The following is an 18,617-nucleotide window of genomic DNA, read 5'->3' as shown; positions in this document are numbered from 1 at the left end:
GGGTGCCGGTCCGCATGACTCGCTGATTGACACCGGTGTCGGATCGCTCCCCCAGCCCATCGCCACTCAGCCTTCCCGCCCAGCCAGGGACCCGACAGGGCGTCCGCCCTTGGGGTTTCTGTTTTCCACATCCAAGGTCAGGGCGTGCGAAGAACCGGGGACACTTCGCCCACCGCCACCTCGCAAGCCGGGTCGAAGCCCGGGGCAGCCACGCGGCCAACCCGCCCCGAGCCACGGCGCTGGCTCCAGAGCCGGGGGGCGGGGCGTTCTCCGCGACGTCACGAGGCCCCGCCCCAGCCAGCCGGCGCTTATAAAGCTGCGCGGCTCGCTCTGGCTCGCACAAGCGAAGCAGGACGACAGAGGAGCCGGTCGGCTGAGGGACTGGGGCTAGAGAACCAGGGCTAGCCCGGACGGACGCGTGTCCCGTGCCGTGTCCCGTGCCTCGGGGGGGGTGGCAGCAAGCAGTCAGTGTCTCGGGTGGCGGGGCCACGATGGAACTCCTGCGGACTATCACCTACCAGCCCGCCGCTGGCACCAAGATGTGCGAGCAGGCGCTGGGCAAAGCTTGCGGCGGGGACTCGAAGAAGAAGCGACCGCAGCAGCCCTCTGAAGACGGGCAGCCCCAGGCCCAGGTGACCCCGGCGGCCCCGCACCACCATCACCACCACTCGCACTCGGGACCCGAGATCTCGCGGATTATTGTCGACCCCACGACGGGGAAGCGCTACTGCCGGGGCAAAGTGCTGGGCAAGGTGAGTGTCCGGCTGCGTGGCGGTGGCGGGAGGGCGAGCTGCCCGGGCAAGTCGAGCAGCCAGGGACCCCGAGCTCGCGCTTTCTCGCTCCCTTGGCTGTCTGGTCCCCTGCAACGTGGGCCCCTCACCTGCTCTCCCGGGCTTTCGTGCCGGGGATCGGCTTTGCATCCTCAGCCTAGGCTTTCCTCCGGAGTCTACAAAAGGGGACTGAGGGCGTTCTAAGTCAGCCCCAGCTCTCACCTCCTGATCCCGGGGGAACTCGCCTGTCACCTCTCTTGAGAGGCTATTTTCCACCTTTACCCCTTCGACTCCCCTCTCCGTAGAGCTCTCCTTTGTAAAAGGAAACTAGACTGGTTTCCAGGAACATGTTTCCCTTCCCGAAGGACCATTTTTAGAAAGCAGATTGCATCCCTCGGCCCACCCCTGGGTTCCCCATTTTTTTTTTTTTTTTTTTTTTTTTGCTTTTTCTTTCCATTTATGTATTCATTTATTTTAAAGGTTGGCCCTCCATTTTCTTGTCATGCTCAATTCCATCTGGGCTTTGTTTCCTCTCAGGGTGGCTTTGCAAAGTGTTACGAAATGACAGATCTGACAAACAACAAAGTCTACGCTGCAAAAATTATTCCTCACAGCCGAGTAGCTAAACCTCATCAAAGGGAAAAGGTGTGTATGACTGTTGAGTAAAGTATTTTCTTTGTGTGCAGGGATGGCCCTACCCTATTAGAAAAATGTCTTCTGCGTGTGTAAGCACCGCCTTTCCAGAGATGTTGGGAGGCTCATAAGCCTTATCTTGCTTGTTCTTTTTTTTTCTTAGATCGACAAAGAAATAGAGCTCCACCGAATCCTGCATCATAAGCATGTGGTGCAGTTTTACCACTACTTTGAAGACAAAGAAAACATTTACATTCTCTTGGAGTACTGCAGCCGAAGAGTAAGTGTTAACTCCCCGGTCAGTGCACTCTGGAACAGAAAGCTGATGTGCTGTTTGGATTACATTTTATCTGGGGTTGTAGCTATGACAGTTAATTCTCCCACCATGTCAGTCTGCATCACTAGTCCAGCAAAGGGAAGCCTGATTTGGATAACTCTGTCTGACAAATTCTCTTTTACCCCCCACCCCTTCTCTTCCTAGTCCATGGCCCATATCTTGAAAGCGAGAAAGGTGTTGACGGAGCCAGAAGTCCGATACTACCTCAGGCAGATCGTGTCAGGACTCAAGTACCTTCACGAACAAGAGATCTTGCACAGAGATCTGAAGCTAGGTAAGCCCTCCACTGCAGAAGCTGGGGGAGAGGTAGAGAGAGGGTTTTTTTTTCCCCATTACCTCTGAGTGTCCTCAACTGGGATCTTTTGAATGGGTGACTTCAGTGGTGGATGTTGGCCTCCAAAGAAGCACCTCTCCAAGGGAGTTCACATTTCATTTTTTTCTGTCTCCCAGGGAACTTTTTTATTAACGAAGCCATGGAACTGAAGGTTGGAGACTTTGGTTTGGCAGCCAGACTGGAACCATTGGAACACAGGAGGAGGTGAGTGTCATATCCTCCCTGGGTTTTGGGGAGACCAAATCCACCTTTATTATGTTCCAGTAGCTACTCCATAGAAAGTTAGTTCACACTAAAATCTGTAAACCACAGCAGTGTTGCTGAAGCAAGTGTCCACTGTGAGTTAGGGTAACTTACACCTTGAAATTGATTACTAAGGCAATCAGATGTTTTATTTTGCCTTCTAAACCATCTGGTTTCGGTTTGGTTAAAAACACTTGGTCACATGGGCTGAGAAAATTGTACATACATTAGAAGCTTCTCAAAAGAAACTTGGTCAAATAAAAACACTAAAAGATGGTCAAGTAGAAATTCAGCATAAAACTTCAAGGTTTTACTTCCAGTCGAGTTACTCCCAGAGAATAAGTTTAATGAATGCAATAGTTCCTAATGAGATCTTGCTATATTCTGTCTCTTCAGAACAATATGTGGTACCCCAAATTATCTCTCCCCCGAAGTCCTCAACAAACAAGGACATGGCTGTGAATCCGACATCTGGGCCTTAGGCTGTGTAATGTAAGTAAATGCACCAGGATATCTAAAAAGCAAATCTGACTCAGTCGTGATACTCAAGAAGAGTTCCTTTTTGACCATTTCTGAAGATGTGTTTTCTGTGTACCCAGGTACACAATGCTGCTAGGAAGGCCTCCATTCGAAACCACAAACCTGAAAGAAACGTACAGGTGCATAAGGGAAGCAAGGTATACGATGCCATCTTCATTACTGGCCCCAGCTAAGCACTTGATAGCTAGCATGCTGTCCAAAAACCCAGAGGACCGCCCAGTTTGGATGACATCATTCGGCATGATTTCTTTTTACAGGTCAGTGCACTCTTGACCTCTCTCTCTAATTGCATGCCGTTGCCCCGATGGCTGGAGAGGTTTCTGAAGCTCTCTTCTGCTTCCACAGGGCTTCACCCCAGACAGGCTGTCTTCCAGCTGTTGCCATACAGTTCCAGACTTCCACTTATCAAGTCCAGCTAAGAATTTCTTCAAGAAAGCCGCTGCTGCTCTTTTTGGTGGCAAAAAAGACAAAGCAAGATATAACGACACACACAGTAAGTTTTCAGACTTCTCCTCCCTTTCTGTGCCCAAGATTACCCTTCAATTTGATGACTGAGTTGAGACTTTACTGTTAGCGTGGTCTCACCAGTATATTTGTACACGGATACCTTTTGACACTAACAGCATGGTAAATGCACAGCCACGACTGATTGATAGCCCCTGTTTCCTAAACACTGACGTGTGCTGGGCCTATAATTGCAGCTGATGGCAAGGATGAAAATAGCTGTTTCTGCTTTGAATGCCCAGAAGACATGGAGCTAGCTCCGTCCCAGCCTCATGGGGAGAGATTAACATGTGCAATTCTTTTCTTCCATTTACAGATAAAGTGTCCAAAGAAGATGAAGACATTTACAAGCTTAGACATGATTTGAAAAAGACTTCAATAACCCAGCAACCCAGCAAACACAGAACAGATGAGGTATGTTGGGGGAAGAACTTAAGTAAATAGACATTTTAGGTCATTTCCATTCTGGGCTAATCAGCATTTTGATGATGACTGAGGCTGAAGCAAGCAATGCTTCCTTCCAGTCACGGTCCTGCAGTAGCTTTCTCTGGCTTATGGCTGTAGCTTTTTGATAAGCTTTAACAGTAATCACCATAATCTCATTTTAACCCGATATTTCCAATATAAATAGACTTCGTTCCTTGACTCATTTGTATGGCTCTCTTCTTGCCCTTTCCAGGAGCTCCAGCCGCCTCCCACTACAGTTGCCAGATCTGGAACATCCGCAGTGGAAAACAAGCAGCAGATTGGGGATGCGATCCGGATGATCGTCAGAGGGACGCTTGGCAGCTGCAGCAGCAGCAGTGAATGTGAGTGGCCGGAGCCATATTTTAAATAAACGGCCAGGCTAGTGCTATAGACTAAGTCACCGGAGTCAGTTTGGTAATCTAACTTAACACAGAAACAAAACAATAGACTTGGAGAAGGGACATTGAGTAACCTTGACTTCTATGTCTTTCAAATTAGTGGAGGGGAAACGTCATTTCCAGAACTTGGTGTAAACAATGTCATCATTTCCGTTTCTGTGACTTCCCAGGCCTTGAAGATAGTACCATGGGAAGTGTTGCAGACACAGTGGCAAGAGTCCTTCGAGGATGTCTAGAAAACATGCCAGAAGCCGACTGTATTCCCAAAGAGCAGCTGAGCACGTCCTTTCAGTGGGTCACCAAATGGGTCGATTACTCCAACAAATACGGCTTTGGGTACCAGCTCTCAGACCACACTGTTGGAGTCCTTTTCAACAATGGCGCCCACATGAGCCTCCTTCCAGACAAAAAGTAAGCATGTCTGATGAATGCAATCTGCCAGTTCTCTGCTGTTGCACTAATGAAACCTGGAAACAGTGATTTAACTGCTCCTAATTTTCCTTTTCTCTCCTTCCTGGTTTTTAGGACAGTTCACTATTATGCAGAACTTGGCCAATGTTCTGTTTTCCCAGCAACAGATGCCCCTGAACAATTTATTAGTCAAGTGACGGTGCTGAAATACTTTTCTCATTACATGGAGGAGAACCTCATGGATGTAAGTACCGTGGCTTTGGAGCGGAGATATTTGAAGCAGTCTAGATCCATTAGCATCTGCATCCCTTTGAAGTTTGTGTAGTTCAGATTTTCATGTCTTATCTTAGAGGCAGTGAGTCAGAGTCTCTGTGAGGCAGAGCCAGGAATCTTGAGGCCATTCTGAGGCTTAAGCTTTGAAAGGCACTGTGTGATGCCCGCACTGTACAGCTTCACAGGCACTAACTGTTTCTCCTGACTCTCTCCAGGGTGGCGATCTCCCTAGTGTTACTGATATTCGAAGACCTCGGCTCTACCTCCTTCAGTGGTTAAAATCTGATAAAGCCTTAATGATGCTCTTCAATGATGGCACATTTCAGGTAACTGAGCCTTTCATGGAGGCACACGTTTAGGTCCTGAAACCTTTTTCTCCCTAGCTGATTTAAGCTTTGGCAGAACCTTTATTACTTCTTGAGGATTGAGCAAGCCCTAATAATGTCTGTGTTCATTTTTAAAGGTGAACTTCTACCATGATCATACAAAAATAATCATCTGTAACCAAAACGAAGAGTACCTTCTCACATACATCAATGAAGACAGGATATCTACAACCTTCAGACTGACGACTCTGTTGATGTCTGGCTGTTCGTTAGAACTGAAAAACCGTATGGAATATGCCCTGAACATGCTCTTACAGAGATGTAACTGAAGACCCTTTTGAGTGGACCCTATGGGACTCTTTTCCACTGTGAGATCAACAGGGAAGCCAGCAGAGGGATACAGAGCATGTTGATGATGGACAAGTGGTGGTACGACTCCAGTTCCTCAGTGGCCCGCTGGACTGCTGGAACCAGACCAGCCTAAGGTGTACAGTTGACTTTGGACAATCCACGAGTGGCGCCGGCTGCAGTTTTCCTCGAAGTACCTGTCTTTCAAAGGTCTATCGGACAATTTTGCAGAAAGATGCATTGACTCTTACGTTCTCTCTGTGGAGAGTGTTTCAGCCAGAGGACTTGGAACTGTGAATATACTTCCTGAAGGGGAGGGAAAAAGGGAGGATGCTCCCTTGTTGTTTAAAGGCTACAATCAGAGCAGCTTTTGGCTGCTTAACTGTGAACTATGGCCATATATAATTTTTTTTTTTTTTTTGGTTATTTTTGAATACACTTGTGGCTGGAAAAAATGCATTCCTTGTTAATAAACGTTTTATTTATTACAGCCCCAAGAGCAGTATTTATTATCAAGATACTCTTTTTTTTTATGTTGACCATTTTGAACTCTTGGCAATAAAGAGTATAAAAATAAAAGCAATGGCTCCTCTCTTGACTCCAATGCAGCACTGTACCATCACAGCCTGTGAACACGGGTTCCTGACACTCCAGCACACATCAAACACACAAACCAACTAGAAATGTCTTGACATTTCCTAGTGACACTTTCTAGGAAGTGTCTTTGATGTCATAATTACGACTATGGACTTTCTGAATGGACCTAACTTGAGGAGAGTATAACAGGTTATCACTTTTTACCACTCCCCCTCCCCCAATATTGGACTCCTGCTACATCCCAAACCCCTTTGTCTCTAAAATAGTTCCTCAACAATCATTTAACCTAGAACCGAAAAGCAGAGTAATCCTGTGCAAACAGACGTCTCACTACTAAGAGAGTCGGTCCAGGAGCTTTCCCTTAATATGGGCAGAACTATGTGTTATAATACATGCGCCATTTGAACTGCATTACTCAGCTCGAACCTGCCTAAACACTTCCAGCGCCTCTGGCAGTCCGGGTTCATAATTCAGGGGTAGGAAATGTTTTGTTAATAAGTCACCATTTTCTGCTGGTGCATGGAAGTTGAGAGATGTGTGAACCAAACTATGAGTTGGGTCCATCTTTTAACCTACTAAATTATTGAGGGGGCAGATCTAATAAGGTTTTTTTCTTTCAGTGAAAGGTATAGAGAGAAGCTGTTTTGTCCTGTTACCCTCAACATACAATGACCAGCATAGGATGTTAATCCATTTTGCTGTTGTTCAACTGTGATCACACTACAAGGAAATATTGTCCTGGGAAAGAAAAGTATTTTGTTTTCTAGAGCTGTTCTCATTGTGATTCTATAAAGGAGAGTGTAGAAATAGATGGTAGTTATCTGTTTATGTTTATCTAAAAGGTTAGCTTCTGTACCTCATAACACTTTACTAGTGAAAACCAATTTTGGGGGTTGGCTACGGGTACTTCACAAGTGCTCAGTAGCCTGTTACTGCCTTGAAGTTTGATATATCCATTTTTTTTTTTTTTTGCTAATGACTTAGCTGACCAGACAAAACTAAATAACAGGTGTATACAAGTTGAATCTAATTTTATGAGCAGAGAACAAGCAATAGAAAAAATGTTCCTTAGAATTTGACAGTGGAACACTGTATGTTACCCTAAGGTTTCAGAGCATGCTTGTTCCCTCTTGTGTTTACTGAGCATCTGCTGTGTGATAAGGTGTAGACCTTAGTCTACAATGTAGTCAACCCAGGTCTCTTCTTGCCCTGCTGGAAGTCCCAGATTGGCAGAGACAATACATCTGCCTCAGTCCCGTAAGTGCTATAGTGTTACGCTGAAGGTGTGCACTGGGTCTTATTGATAATGGAGGACAGGGATCATAGGAAAGAGCCCTGAGTATGCGGTGGACTCAGAAACAGATTCCAGAGAAGGAGAACTCTCTCATGGAGAGTTCGTAAGATGTTTGAGGGCTCAATGGAAGTCTGAGGTGCCAAGTAGTTTTAAGCAAGTGAGGTAACATATGAAGCCCAAGACTGAGAGACTTCACAGTGGAAGTGTGTCTATGAACTATGGCAGACTGTGGTGGTATTGTGTTCCCCAAAATATTGTGTACCTTAATAAACTTATCTGGGGTCAGAGAACAGAAAAGCCACTAGTTAGGCAGTGATAGCACACGCCTTTAATCCTAGCATTCCAGAGACAGAAATCCCTCTGGATCTCTGTGAGTTCAAGGACACATTGGAAACAGCCAGGCATGGTGACTCACGCCTTTAATCCCAGGAAGCCAGCCTTTAATCCCAAAGAGTGGTGGTAGAAAGCAGAAAGATATATAAGGCATGAGGACCAGAAACTAGCAGCATTTGGCTGGTTAAGCATTTGGCTGGTTAAGCATTTGGCTGGTTAAGCTTCAGGCTTTCGAGCAGCACAGTTCAGCTGAGATTCATTCTGGATGAGGACACAGCACAGACCAGCTGAGATTCATTCTGGATGAGGACACAGAAGCTTCCAGTCTGAGGAAACAGGACCAGCTGAGGAATTGGCAAGGTGAGATAGCTGTGGCTTGTTCTGTCTCTCTGATCTACCAGCATTGACTCCAATAACTGGCCTCAGGTTTGATTTTATTAATAAGAACCTTTAAGATTCCTGCTACAGCAGACAGATAATATACCCTGCATGCAGGCTTTGAGGCTGCATCTGGAATGATGTAGTTAGACCTATGGAGAGATTTTTCTCTTTGTTTTGGTTTTTAGTTTTTTTTTCTTTTGTTTGTTTGTTTGCTTTTTTGTTTTTGTTTTTTGTTTTTTTTTTTTTTTTAGATGCTAGCTCAAACTGGCTTGGAACTCAGTATGAAACCTATCTTGGCTGGAAATTTATAATGCTCCTCCTGCTTCAGCCTCATGAAGGCTGGAATCACAAGCATTTGTCGCCAGGCCTGGCTTGCTGAAATTTTAAGAAGAAGAGTAATGTATATTAGATCTACAAAATCTATCCTGGCGGCATAGATGGAATAGATGAAGAACAGAATAAGGAGCGGGAACCCAAACAGTGAAGAAATGAGTATCGTGATTCAGGTGAGAAAGGACCGGAGACTTAGTATAATAAACAAGTAAGGGGTTGGGGTCTCCCTTGGCCAAGTGGAGAAAAGTGGCTTACTGTGTGTGCGGTGGCAGAAATGGAAAGGATCCTGATAGAGACAGTCTGATGCTGAGAGATGTACAGTGAGTTTAAGATTGTAAATCAGATTCATGCAGAGATATACAGATGTAGGCTCAGAAAGCACGTGGATAAACATATGTGTCTGTATCTCGAGAATGACTGGGTGTAGAATAACACCCTGGGAATGGAAACACATGAGGATTGCTTGTTCTTGTCCATTTGTGTTTTAAAGTGCAGTGGGCATCTCCATAAGACACAACAGTGCTGATAAGTCATCGCCATGGAGGACCAAGAAGAAAAGATTACCAAATAACAGTCACGGACACAGAGATCCCAAATTCCACAAAATAACCCCCAAATAGCATGTTCCCTTTGTGAATATATTTGATTCAAAGAATGTTTATCCACTAGCTGATAAGTCATAGAAGGGCACAGCCCAGAGAATACGATCCTTAACTAATAAGACTTAGTTAGCTTTGTGAATGGTAATAACTCCTTCCAGCTAAGGTTGATATGGACATTACCATCTCTTGGTACCTGACATTTACGATTTATATATTTCAGACCCTTCAACCTTTTCTGGATTACTTTTTAATGTAAACTTAATGTCTGATGAGCAGGAAGCATTTTCTAATACAAGAGCTTGAAAGTCAGTTCTGACTGTTTGAAAACAGCATGATTTTCAGTAAAAAGCTATCTCTGAACATTTGTCTACTCGTTTGCCAATATTCAATGCTAAGAAGGCAACATGTACACCAGAGGTGCTCAATAAATATTCATACTCACTTGGTGCTGTTTCCCCTGCTGTTTTCCATACCTGCAATGGCAGGAACCCTGATTACCAAGGATGTAAAGCACATGACTCATTCTTGATTCTCGCCTAGCCAGTCTTCCTTTCCTGGTTCAACCAGTACAACAAAAATAACTGTAAAATATTCAAACAGAAGGAGTCTAGTGAAGAGCGTTGACTTATATGTGCCAGAACAGCTCTAACACGTAGCTGGAGCTAGGGAGGCAACTGAAAGTCATTACTACCCCAATGGCTAGAGAGATCCAGAAAAAAAAGTGGAGTTGCTCAGAACTGTGGTCTCCTAGAACACACTAGAACTACACAACCATTGTCCACCAGGATTTTAAAATCATAGAACAAATAAACGTAGATATTGCTGTGAATATTTGGGTGAGACATGACATATTTGGGTGAGAAATAAAAACAATGAAGTATTCTGTAAGTTTCCTCCTCTTGCTCTTCAGTTCCCAACTGACCATATGAAAGGACGCCAGGAGAGGAGCAACCTGAATGGTTCTCCCACTCCAGAAGGAAGGAGAGGAAGGCCAGAAATGCATGTGAAGCTTAACAGGAGACTCACGGCCATTTTCCTTCCTTCCTTCCTTTTCTCTTCTTGTGCCGTTTCCATTTTCTTCCTTATCAGGAACCTCCGAGTTACATTGCTGTTCAGAGCTGTGACATCGTGCACAGGGCCTGCTCAGGTCTGTATCAGTTGGGCTCCTAGAGATCACAGGAGAAGCAGTCACACGTTCTTATTCCTGCCTCAGAAACCATCTTGAAAACCACTTGCAAATGAAAAAGTAATGTTCTCCAAGGGAGTCCCATTGAAGAGACAAACCATTCTCAAGTGTAGGCCCCATGCCCAGGAGTAGATGGCCCATAGAAAACAAACAGCTTTGCAGGTTCTTTGTCTCATAATGTTGAGGCAGAATATCAGCGGGTTTTTGTTTTGTTTTGCTTTTTTCCCTACCTGCAATATGTACATTGCGTATACAGTATGGCTTCCAGCAGGTTTTTATGGGATTCCGGAATGTGTGATTGTGTGTGTTTCTGCATCTATATGTGTTTCCTGAGCTTTCCCCTGGGCTCTTCTTTAGTATTTGGTTGTTTTGTCACATTCCAATTTGTTTGGTTTTTTTTAAAATACATTTTATTTTATTATTATTTCTTAGATATCTGTTTCTAAGAAGAGGCTGAAAGGGTATAGGTCTGTCTGTATGGGATATGAGGTGAGAGGAACTGGCAGAGTGGAGGGAGGAATACCATAGTCAGAATATATTGTATTAAAACGTATTTCCAATAAAAGAAAAGAAAAAAAAAAAACAAGCTATAGTTGTTTGTTACCAGGCAACAGGATGATGGACAGTACAAAGTTTAGAAGGAGAACAAAACAGTGTAGGGATATTAAGACTGGATTTTTTTTTTTTTTTTTACTTTAGGACTGTGTTACTTGCAATATCAGATCATTTGTATATTATAGAGATATCATTAACCTAGTGAAAATGTGTAACTAAATATAAATAGATGCACCTCTATAAGATACACAGAGAAATCAATTATTGGCACTGTATGGCAATCCCATATAAAGGATAGTGAGTATATTTATAAAGCTTGTAACAGACTTTTCTATAGACAGAAGTATGCAGGATCCAACTGGTTGTTCCTTTGCTTGGAAGATAAGCAATCTTTATATGCTTAGACTCATGTTTAATTCTAATATTTCTTTATGCCTTGTTAACTTTTATAATGGAACGGATTTCTTTAAATTGACACAACGTAATTGTTTTCGTGAATTCAAATTAAAACTTCCATATGAAGCTTTGGGCTCTAATATCATGGTTCATCAGTGTTCAGAATTCAGCTCAATAGGATATATGGATTTTGCCTCTGGGATAAGCCTGGTAACACCTTTATGTATAAAGCAAAATTGATTTGAATCATTGAGGTACAAGAGAAAATGGAAAAATTACTGAGTTATCTCTGCCATGAAATTCTGGATGATTAGGTATTTTAAGACAATCACGCAAGTAAGAACATCATTCTCTTCCCAGCTAGGCCTATAACAATTTAGTGCTTTGAGAAATTAGGGCACAGGCTTAAATGAAACAAAATGCACAATGCCTTTCTTTTGTACTCCCTTGGGTTCGATAGCAGCAGAACGACCTTTAAAGTTGACGTCATAACGTCCAATATGCCGTGAGAGGCCCGCTAGGATATCAACTTGCTCTATGATGTGCACAATCGCACTAACAAAAAGACTCAGAACCAGGATTATGTGGATTTTGAGAACTTTGGAATGAGGAAGGTGTTTAAATATTTCAAGAGCTGAAGAAATGCAAAGTCCAGGCAAGTGATGCAGGAGCTGGGATGAGAGCCAGCCAGACTGCTAGATAATGGCAGAGCTCCTGCTGGTCTGGTGAATATGTAACCACTGGGTCTCTGTGAAGTAGAGACGAGCCTAATTTGGTGCATTGGCTGGATCTAACTTTAGGACTCCAGGGTGATGTCACTGAGCACGGAGATGGAAGGAAATGTACAGAACCATGCCATTGTAATCCTACATACAGATAAAAAGGACAAAAATAGCTCTAAGCATTGATAGTAAAATGCAGCAAAACAGCAAGGTAATGATGTGTTTTCAGTATTTATTCCCTTTCAATTTCATATTTTAGAGTTTAATTTTTAATCATGTCTGTGTTTAGCAATTGGATTGCATAATTCCTGCAACTTTACTGATCAGTTCTGATGAACTTGGGTAAATAAGTTCCTGTATGGACCTAACTAATGACTCAAACTTGATAATGGTCTCTGAGAACCAGGTGATTATCCTACACTGAATATAAGTCATAGACTTCAGTATATTCCTGCAGCATCTCAGACAGTAGCTTGGCCCATGACTCTGATTGTATGTGAAGGTTAATCTACTCTAGACCACAAGCAAGATTTTTTTAGCTTCTTCAGTAAAGTATCATCCAAATCAAAAAACAAGAGAACCAAGTATGATGATACATATGCTTGAAAATACTATGAAGAAATACTTTATTTTGTGTTAAGCTAAAATTTTTAATTAAGATAAAATAAACTATAGTAAAATTACTAAAAAGATTAAGTATTAAGAATCTCTTGCGGGCGGTGGTGGCACACGCCTTTAATCCCAGCACTCGGGATGCAGAGGCAGGCAGATCTCTGTGAGTTCGAGGCCAGCCTGGGCTACCAAGTGAGTTCCAGGAAAGGCACAAAGCTACACAGAGAAACCCTGTCTCAAAAAACAAAACAAAACAAAACAAAACAAAAATCTCTAAGTGTTGATGATAATGGAAATAATGGAATTAATTTTCATTAAAGAACTTACACATATTAAATCTAGCATTGAAAGTATACACTAATATTGTATATAACCAATGGTAATAAAATTCAAATTAAAAGTTGAAAGTTTAATAACTGATAAAGATATAGAATTTTAAGCTGAATACTAATGACACTTATGATTAGTATTATAAACAAACAAATTTCTCATGTCTGTATGTTTGATTTGTTTATGGAAAAATGTTTAAATATTTTAGAATATTTGCTCCATCAAATGTATTATAAATATAGTATCAAACATTAAGGGAGTGTAATTAAGTTTATAAGTGGAATTATATACAAATGTCTCCTTATATTCTTTAGTAAAATATAATGTACTTAAAAAGTTAACTGAAAAATATAAGAGAACAAATGGATTTTTAAGTCAAACAAATGTTTGTTTGTTTTTTTTTAAACCAAATACACTTTTGCACATAAAGTGAGCTCCAAAGGAAGTCTTAGTGATGTGTGCTTTGCCTGGAATGTGTTCGGAGTTGGGTACCAGGGCCACATTCTGCACAAGCAGCAATTTTGATGTGGAAAGGAGTGCTAAGAAAGCATAGACTTTCCCATTTTAAAATTGTCCCCATAAATATCTCCCTGTGTTTAATACCTCTTTGTTGTGAATCTGCATCAATAGTTACTGATAATGTTAATCCTCAAAGACTATTTCTTACAAGTACAACCGCACTGTAAAGCAATTTTAGTTTGATAATTACTCAATGACCAGGTATTCAGTTACTTTATTTCTCATTAAGGAACACTTCAGAGTGAGAACAATTTACTCCCTATGGCAGCAGAATCAAAGGTTAGTCTCAGGAACATCTCCCAAATTTTTAGTTGTGCTGGTGATGATCCTTTCTTGATCTTGTTTCAAAATATTCCCCAGCTGTGTTCCAAATCCCACATTGGCAAATTGGCAAATTCTTTGGTGGGAGACACTAGGAGAAATAAAATTAAACAGATTCCAGTAAGTGAAGACTTCTTGAGAACTTAGTAGCCCTTATCTGTGTTGGTAAATTCCAGGAGAGAGAAAGTGTGATCCAGGAGAGGGACAGTGTGTGACTCCAAGAGAAGGGTGGTGTGTGACTCCAGGAGAGTGAAAGTGTGACTCCAGGAGAGTGAAAGTGTGATCCAGGAGAGGGGAAGTGTGATTCCAGGAGAGGGACAGTGTGTGACTCCAGGGAAGGATGGGTGTGGCTTCAGGACAGGGACAGTGGTATATGAGCATTTTTCTAAGCTCGTTTGCCCTGGGATATGGCTTTTCTTAGAATTCATTTTGAGATTGAAGAGAATGTTCATTGGAACATTTTATCAAAGAATGTAGTACTTCAGTCTTCTCTTCTCTCCTCCCCTCTTCTCCTCCTCTCCCCTCCCCTCTTCTCCTCCCTTCCCCTCTCTTCTTCTCCCTACCCCTGCCTTTTGTTTTTGGACTATGTCATATTATGCAATCAAATCTGACCTGGAACTCCCTTCATATATCCCAGGGCAACCTCTTGCCTCTGCTTCCCAGGATTACAAGAGTGGGCTACCACACTTGGCTATTACTTGTCTTCTATAAGCCAAATTTAGCTTTGAAAGGTGAGGAAAGTCAGATAATAGAGAGTAAGTCCTTCTGGCAATAGGATGATGTTGAGGCAATAGTGAATTCCACACTGTCACTGAAACCTCAGTTCTAGAGTCTTTTAGATCTTTACTCACCATTTCACTCAGTAAGAAAATTTCTCTTCTAGAGAGAAATGCGCAGGGACCAGAAGCCAACCCATTAGTAACAAGAGCAACTTTTTAATGTAGACTCTAACTAGGTAATAAGGAATAGCCTAGTTGGCTTTTATATACTTCTAATTTTTTTAAATAATGACAGACCAGAATACTTTAAAATTAATTTAGTCTGTATAAGTGTTGGTGTGCAAAGGACACTTGGGGTTCAGAAAAGATTGGCAGTCCTTTATGCTGACTAGCTCAGGGGCTGGACAGTAAGGCTGCCTTCTCCATACACCACCGCCTGAGACGCGCCTGTGGAGCACAGCAGGCAGTCGACCTACACTGAATGCGTGAGAGCAGCCTGTAGCCGACAGGTTTTCATTCTTGTTCTTAGTCAAGTGGATCAGAAGTGACTGGAGCAAGATTTCCAGGTCAAAATTTTAAAATTGTTACAGAAAGGCCGAGTTCAATGGATCCTTTTTTTTTATGGGCATGTTGAAGAGAGGAGTTATATATTTAGAAATGAAGAGTTTCGTGGAAAATGTCAGGAAGCCTGAATGAATACACACATATGAATTTTTTCTCTCTGAGAACTATAAAGCATACATTTAGTTCAGTGACCACATGTGATGCTGGTCACTGATGAAATAGTCCAGCTCTTATTCACCAATATTGAGCAGCAGGACACTGCAGAAAATATAATGCCTGTATGTAGAGGATGTAACTGTGCATCCTGGTTTGCCTGGAAAAACTTAGCCACACTTGTCCCAGTCAAGTTTGTGCATAGAAGATGAATTATGTATATATGTATATACATATATATATAAATAAAATGAACTTTAGAAACATAATCATCCATGAGATTTTTAATGTAGCCAAGATGCATCCCATACAACCCACTGCTCATGTTACTGAACCTTTAGTCTCATTTTTTGGACAAAGGAGACTAATACTGTTTTTCTTATTGTATCTATAACATTGCTTTATGGTTCATTAAGCAAAAGAACAAAAAAGTAGGTTCAGGATATACAAACTCACTCATATCTCAGGACACACTGTGTAGTGTTGTATTGTGTGTTCAAGACAATTACAACTATTGCAGTAAAAATGATTGACAGTCAATGGTAATATGGTAAATGAGGTTAAAAGATATGCATTTGAGAAGCACATGATTTCACTAACTCTTAACCATTTGAAGACTCTGACTCATAATGGATTACCTGTCACTTTGATTTGGAGGTATTGAGTTGTATTAAACAGCAATATTACTTCAGCTTATTTATAAAGAAAGAAGACTGGAATAAAAATATAGAATGCTTGCTTCAAAGAAAAGTGATTTCCTTTTGTTTAGGCAGATATAACTGGAAAATTAATTTGAAAGGAAATGGTGAGTTTGATGAGTTAGAAATATGCTCTGAGAATAATAGAACCCATTTGACTTATATATGATTGACATCTGTGCTGTGGGGGTGGTAGTGAAACTCACATAGAGATAAGCGTTTAAATTTAGCCAGAGGAGATTCTTTTGTCTGCATTAGTTGAAATATTACTAACTAAACATACCAGCATGTTGTAATTGTTTACCTAGAAAGGGAAGGGATAAAATGGTATTAGTCTGTGTTCCTAGAAACATCAAAAGGATTTCACCTTGGACACACAGTGGCTATAGTGATCCCTTTAGAACTGCAATTAAATTGATATATTTTATGAGCTTAGCTAATAGTTATAAGTATTAATTGCCTTACATAATTCCATAGCAGCTGGTACAGCTGACTGATGTAGCATAATATATCAGATTTTCAAAATTTGTCACGAAAGCTTTTTACATTCAAGGTGGCTTTTTCCTTAACACGTGCTCTGCCGCAGCTGCATATTGTTTCTTGCAGTTCCACTTTTAGTTTATTGATGAAAAGGAGAATAATAAAAGTCATGAGTTACAACAATGAAAAACAAGACCTTTGTTACATGAACTTGAACTTGAAGTTTTCCAACAGTTAAGTCAAAGGGAACAGTTTTCAAAATCTGTTGGCTATACCAACTTTTTCATTGAGAAACTAACATTCTATGATGTACAAAATAACATACTATGGGTTGCAGCATAGTGTCCAAATTCTTTGAGGAAGGCAAGAATGAGTTCCTATTTTTCTTGTATTAATTAGCTCAGCATTAAATGGCCAAGTTAACTTCTTTTTTCATATCACTGATTGGTTTAGGAGATGCTCCAATGTTTAAAAGCACTTGCTACCCGAGTTCAGTTCCTTGCACACAAGTCTAGTGGCTCATAATTGTCTGTAATTCTAGGTTCAAAAAATGCAAAGCCATCTTCTGGCCTCTGCAAGTAGCCATGCTTATGTGGCACACACACACACACACACACACACACACACACACACACACACACAAACACACATGCACACACACGCGCGAGTGCACACACACACACACACACACACACACACACACACCCCTTAATATACCACTATTTCAGTGACTTAAAAGTTTTTTCAGTAAAGCGTTGTCAGCTTTTCAGCAGCATTGGCTATATGGGAGTCCTTCATGTGGCTCTGTTGCCCCAATGCTAATCTGAAGTGAAAGCACCACATGCGTGTGCACATGCAAGTTTATTCTGACATGAAGCAATCGTGAGACAACAGACTGGAGGAAATCTCGATGTACGGTTGTATTCTTGCCGACTGGCTCCATTGAAATCATTGTGTTGGTTTTAAAACATTGTGTGCTTGTTTAAAATAGGTAGAAGAGGGGATAAAGGAAAGGTTCCTACAATGACATGGAAGACTGTTGCTCACTTTATGAAATAAAAGCAACAGAAAAAGCACATGAATGACCAAAGGAGCAAAGGGGAGGGTGAGTGTCAGGAGGAAAAATGGGCGTTCTTTTCATTCCTTTGAGGTAGGCTTTCATGTTTGACAAGACATGAAATACTTAAAGTTATGGTTTTCTTTCTCTCCTGGTTCCCCTTTTAATGAGACACCAGCAGTTAGGCCTAAGGGAAACACATTGGCAGGCATTTATAGGGTAAATGTCATTATTTCTTTGAAGACCCTTTCCAGTATATTGACTCATTTTCTTGCTATAAAGAAGATAGAAAAAGTAGATGGTTCTAATTAGCTTTAAAAAAATGTACTTTCCACAAAATAATCAACGATGTACACAATCACCCACAAAAATGGATATTTGTAAATTTCAGCTTCTGTTAGAAAAATGCCTCTCTATCATTTCAAGGCCAAAGTCCCTGGCAAGGGTGCCTGCGTGGAAACCGTTTCGTTGGTTCAGCTGCTCTTGACGGTTCAATCCAGCATGAAAGTTTGCACTTCTTATCTTAAAATGTCCTCTCAATAATTAGCATACCATATCAAATTTACAAGTCATAGCTGTCTCCACGGCTTAATGGTTTCATCCACAATAACTGGCTTGTTTAAGTAGACTCATCCATTTGAAAGACTTCAGCTGTCTGGCTGCTGTACCTTAGGCTCTTTCTGAGAGATTACATACCCCTGAGTTCCCCTGAGTGGGAGGCCTGCCAGCCTGACTAATAAAGACTGTCACTGGGGTTGACAGTCATCAGGCCCAGCAATGATTCTATGCCACGGCTGTGCTATGTAGTGCAGTCACACTGTTGGTACCAGAGCAAAACCTGCTTCATCATTTGGTGCTTTTTTTTTTTTATGAGCTAGTGTCTAAAGAACAAATTGTTACCTAAATGGAGCAAAATAGCCATGTTTGTATCCAAAGCCAATAAAATAAAATCTAAGGCATACAGGTAAAAGATAAGGGATCTGGAGTCCAGAGCTGTGAGCTGTAGAAGTCCATTTACTGTTTTGGTGCTTAGAGTGGAAAAGAAAAAGTAATATTTATAGTTATTACCCTGTGACAAGCCTGATTGATGAAACCTTAATTTCAGCAAAACATCATATTTAAAAACATATAACATAACTCTCATATTTCTTAGTAGGGCCCATTCATGACATTTCAGAAA

General features: G+C 41.6%; 1 protein-coding gene across 1 annotated transcript; it reads left to right on the top strand.

The window, feature by feature from the left end:
* The first annotated feature begins 345 nt into the window (after nt 1-345).
* Plk2 (polo like kinase 2) lies at nt 346-6,077 on the top strand. Its single transcript, XM_028884355.2, is given in 15 exon segments — nt 346-752; nt 1,308-1,415; nt 1,567-1,683; nt 1,885-2,014; nt 2,191-2,278; nt 2,714-2,809; nt 2,917-3,074; nt 3,077-3,114; nt 3,203-3,350; nt 3,678-3,775; nt 4,041-4,170; nt 4,398-4,638; nt 4,753-4,882; nt 5,127-5,237; nt 5,375-6,077. Coding segments are annotated over 15 exon segments (2,046 nt in total). The 5' UTR covers nt 346-491; the 3' UTR covers nt 5,567-6,077.
* The last annotated feature ends 12,540 nt before the right edge of the window (nt 6,078-18,617 follow it).

This window comes from Peromyscus leucopus, chromosome 11, assembly GCF_004664715.2.
Source record: "Peromyscus leucopus breed LL Stock chromosome 11, UCI_PerLeu_2.1, whole genome shotgun sequence".
Lineage (NCBI taxonomy): Eukaryota > Metazoa > Chordata > Mammalia > Rodentia > Cricetidae > Peromyscus > Peromyscus leucopus.
The sequence above is the reverse complement of the archived record's forward strand: the minus strand, read 5'-3'. Positions and strand labels throughout refer to the sequence as shown.